Source organism: Sinocyclocheilus anshuiensis, unplaced genomic scaffold (genome assembly GCF_001515605.1).
Source record: "Sinocyclocheilus anshuiensis isolate Anshui unplaced genomic scaffold, SAMN03320099.WGS_v1.1 scaffold326, whole genome shotgun sequence".
In the NCBI taxonomy this organism is placed as follows: domain Eukaryota; kingdom Metazoa; phylum Chordata; class Actinopteri; order Cypriniformes; family Cyprinidae; genus Sinocyclocheilus; species Sinocyclocheilus anshuiensis.
In genome coordinates, this window is record NW_015546098.1 from 1,285,624 (window position 1) to 1,287,276 (window position 1,653).

The following is a 1,653-nucleotide window of genomic DNA, read 5'->3' on the forward strand; positions in this document are numbered from 1 at the left end:
GTGACACTGAAGACTGGAGTAATGATGCTGAAAATACAGCTGCGCATCACAGAAATAAATTACAGTTTAACAGATATTCACATAGAAAGCACTTATTTAAAATTTTTAAAATATTTCACAATATTACTGCTTTTGCTGTATTTCTGATCAAATAAATGCAGGCTTGGTGAACAGAAGAGACTTCTTTAAAAAAACATTAAACATTAAAAATGTTGACTGGTAGTGTATATTTACAAAAATTTAGAAACAGAAATCCAGCAAGGTTTTATTAATTGTTTCAGAATATAAAAACCAAATTTGATAAATTAGAGAAATATTGCATCTTGCTATCTCATATGGTGACTATCAAACTGACTAAGTGCAGAGTGTAAGCTTCATGAAAATTATAAAATAATAGCAAACTCAGTGGTGCATGAAATGACTAACTCTTTTTCTTAATTTGATGCCTCTTTTCATTAATTAGATTGATTACAATCTATTTCTAAGCAACGATAAGATCTCCTGACAGCATTCCACTTGCTAAAGCTTAGTCGATTAATATTAATAAGGTCATGCTGGCGTTGCTTGGTAACCCTCTCAGAGCGTACTGGACGTAACCTAATTATTAGTCATGACCCAGGTCTTCATAAGCGTCCACCCACTAGCGTCGACCTCGCAGCCAATCAGGTAGGTACTCTGGACAAACGTCATGTCGCGTCATCAATATTCATGAGCCAATCCTGGATCCGGGATGAGGATGCAGCTGCAGCGCTTCTTGCATCCCGTTGGCTGCATCCTCCGTCAATAACGATGCGCTCGGTTCAGAAATGGAGGCTTCACTCCTAACAGCTGTACGGTTTGTCAGTGCTCTTGTTTAGTGATTTAAGAGATCAGAAACAAACAGAGGATTGGCGAATTAATCCAAACATGGTATGTAGCAATAATCTGATTGCGGTTTTACGTGTCTTTTATTTATTCTCGTGTCACTATTCATGTAATTATTTGCTCTGCTGCTTACGGTAGCGTCGAATGTGTAAAAGCGATGGAAATAATGCATGACTCAAATATGTATTATAGGTGAATAATTGCTGTGTGATATAATACATTGATGTTCATCACAGCTCATGTTTTGATTTACGCACAAAAACAACTACAGCACATCTGTATAGATGGCATGTTGAAGATGTAAACAATGAAAAGGCAAATAATGCATTATTCTGCAATTAGTCTAAATGCATATAACATATTATTATATTGTGTTTGAATTGCACAACTGTATAATAGACTTTTTTTTTTGGCAGTATGGTTTTGTGAACCATGCACTGGAACTTCTGGTGCTGAGAAATTATGGTGCAGATGTGTGGGAGGACATCAAGTGAGTTCTCTGTTATATCATAGGCTATTTTTATTGTCACATTCTTATTGTTTTATTTATTATTTGTTTTTGCATTTATGTGCAATCTATATTCTATTTGAAAAACGTGTGTACTGTACATATAATAGATAATATCAGATATAAATGCAAGACTTAAAGAAAGGTGTGTGTGTGTGTGTGTGTGTGTGCGTGCGAGTGTGTGTGCGAGTGTGTGTGCGTGTGTGTGTGCGTGCGAGTGTGTGTGCGTGTGTGTGTGTGTGTGAGAGAGAGTGTGTGGGTGCGTGTGTGCGAGTGTGTGT

General features: G+C 36.7%; 1 protein-coding gene across 1 annotated transcript in view; it reads left to right on the forward strand.

Moving 5' to 3' along the window:
- The first annotated feature begins 785 nt into the window (after positions 1–785).
- The window catches only part of LOC107700265 (guanylate cyclase soluble subunit beta-1-like), a 27,661-nt gene continuing 26,793 nt past the window's right edge, over positions 786–1,653 (forward strand). Inside the window, exons 1-2 of the mRNA XM_016501870.1 lie at positions 786–909; positions 1,281–1,354. Of these exons, the coding sequence (XP_016357356.1) occupies positions 907–909; positions 1,281–1,354 (77 nt within the window). The 5' untranslated portion in view covers positions 786–906. The remainder of the gene's footprint in view (positions 910–1,280; positions 1,355–1,653) is intronic.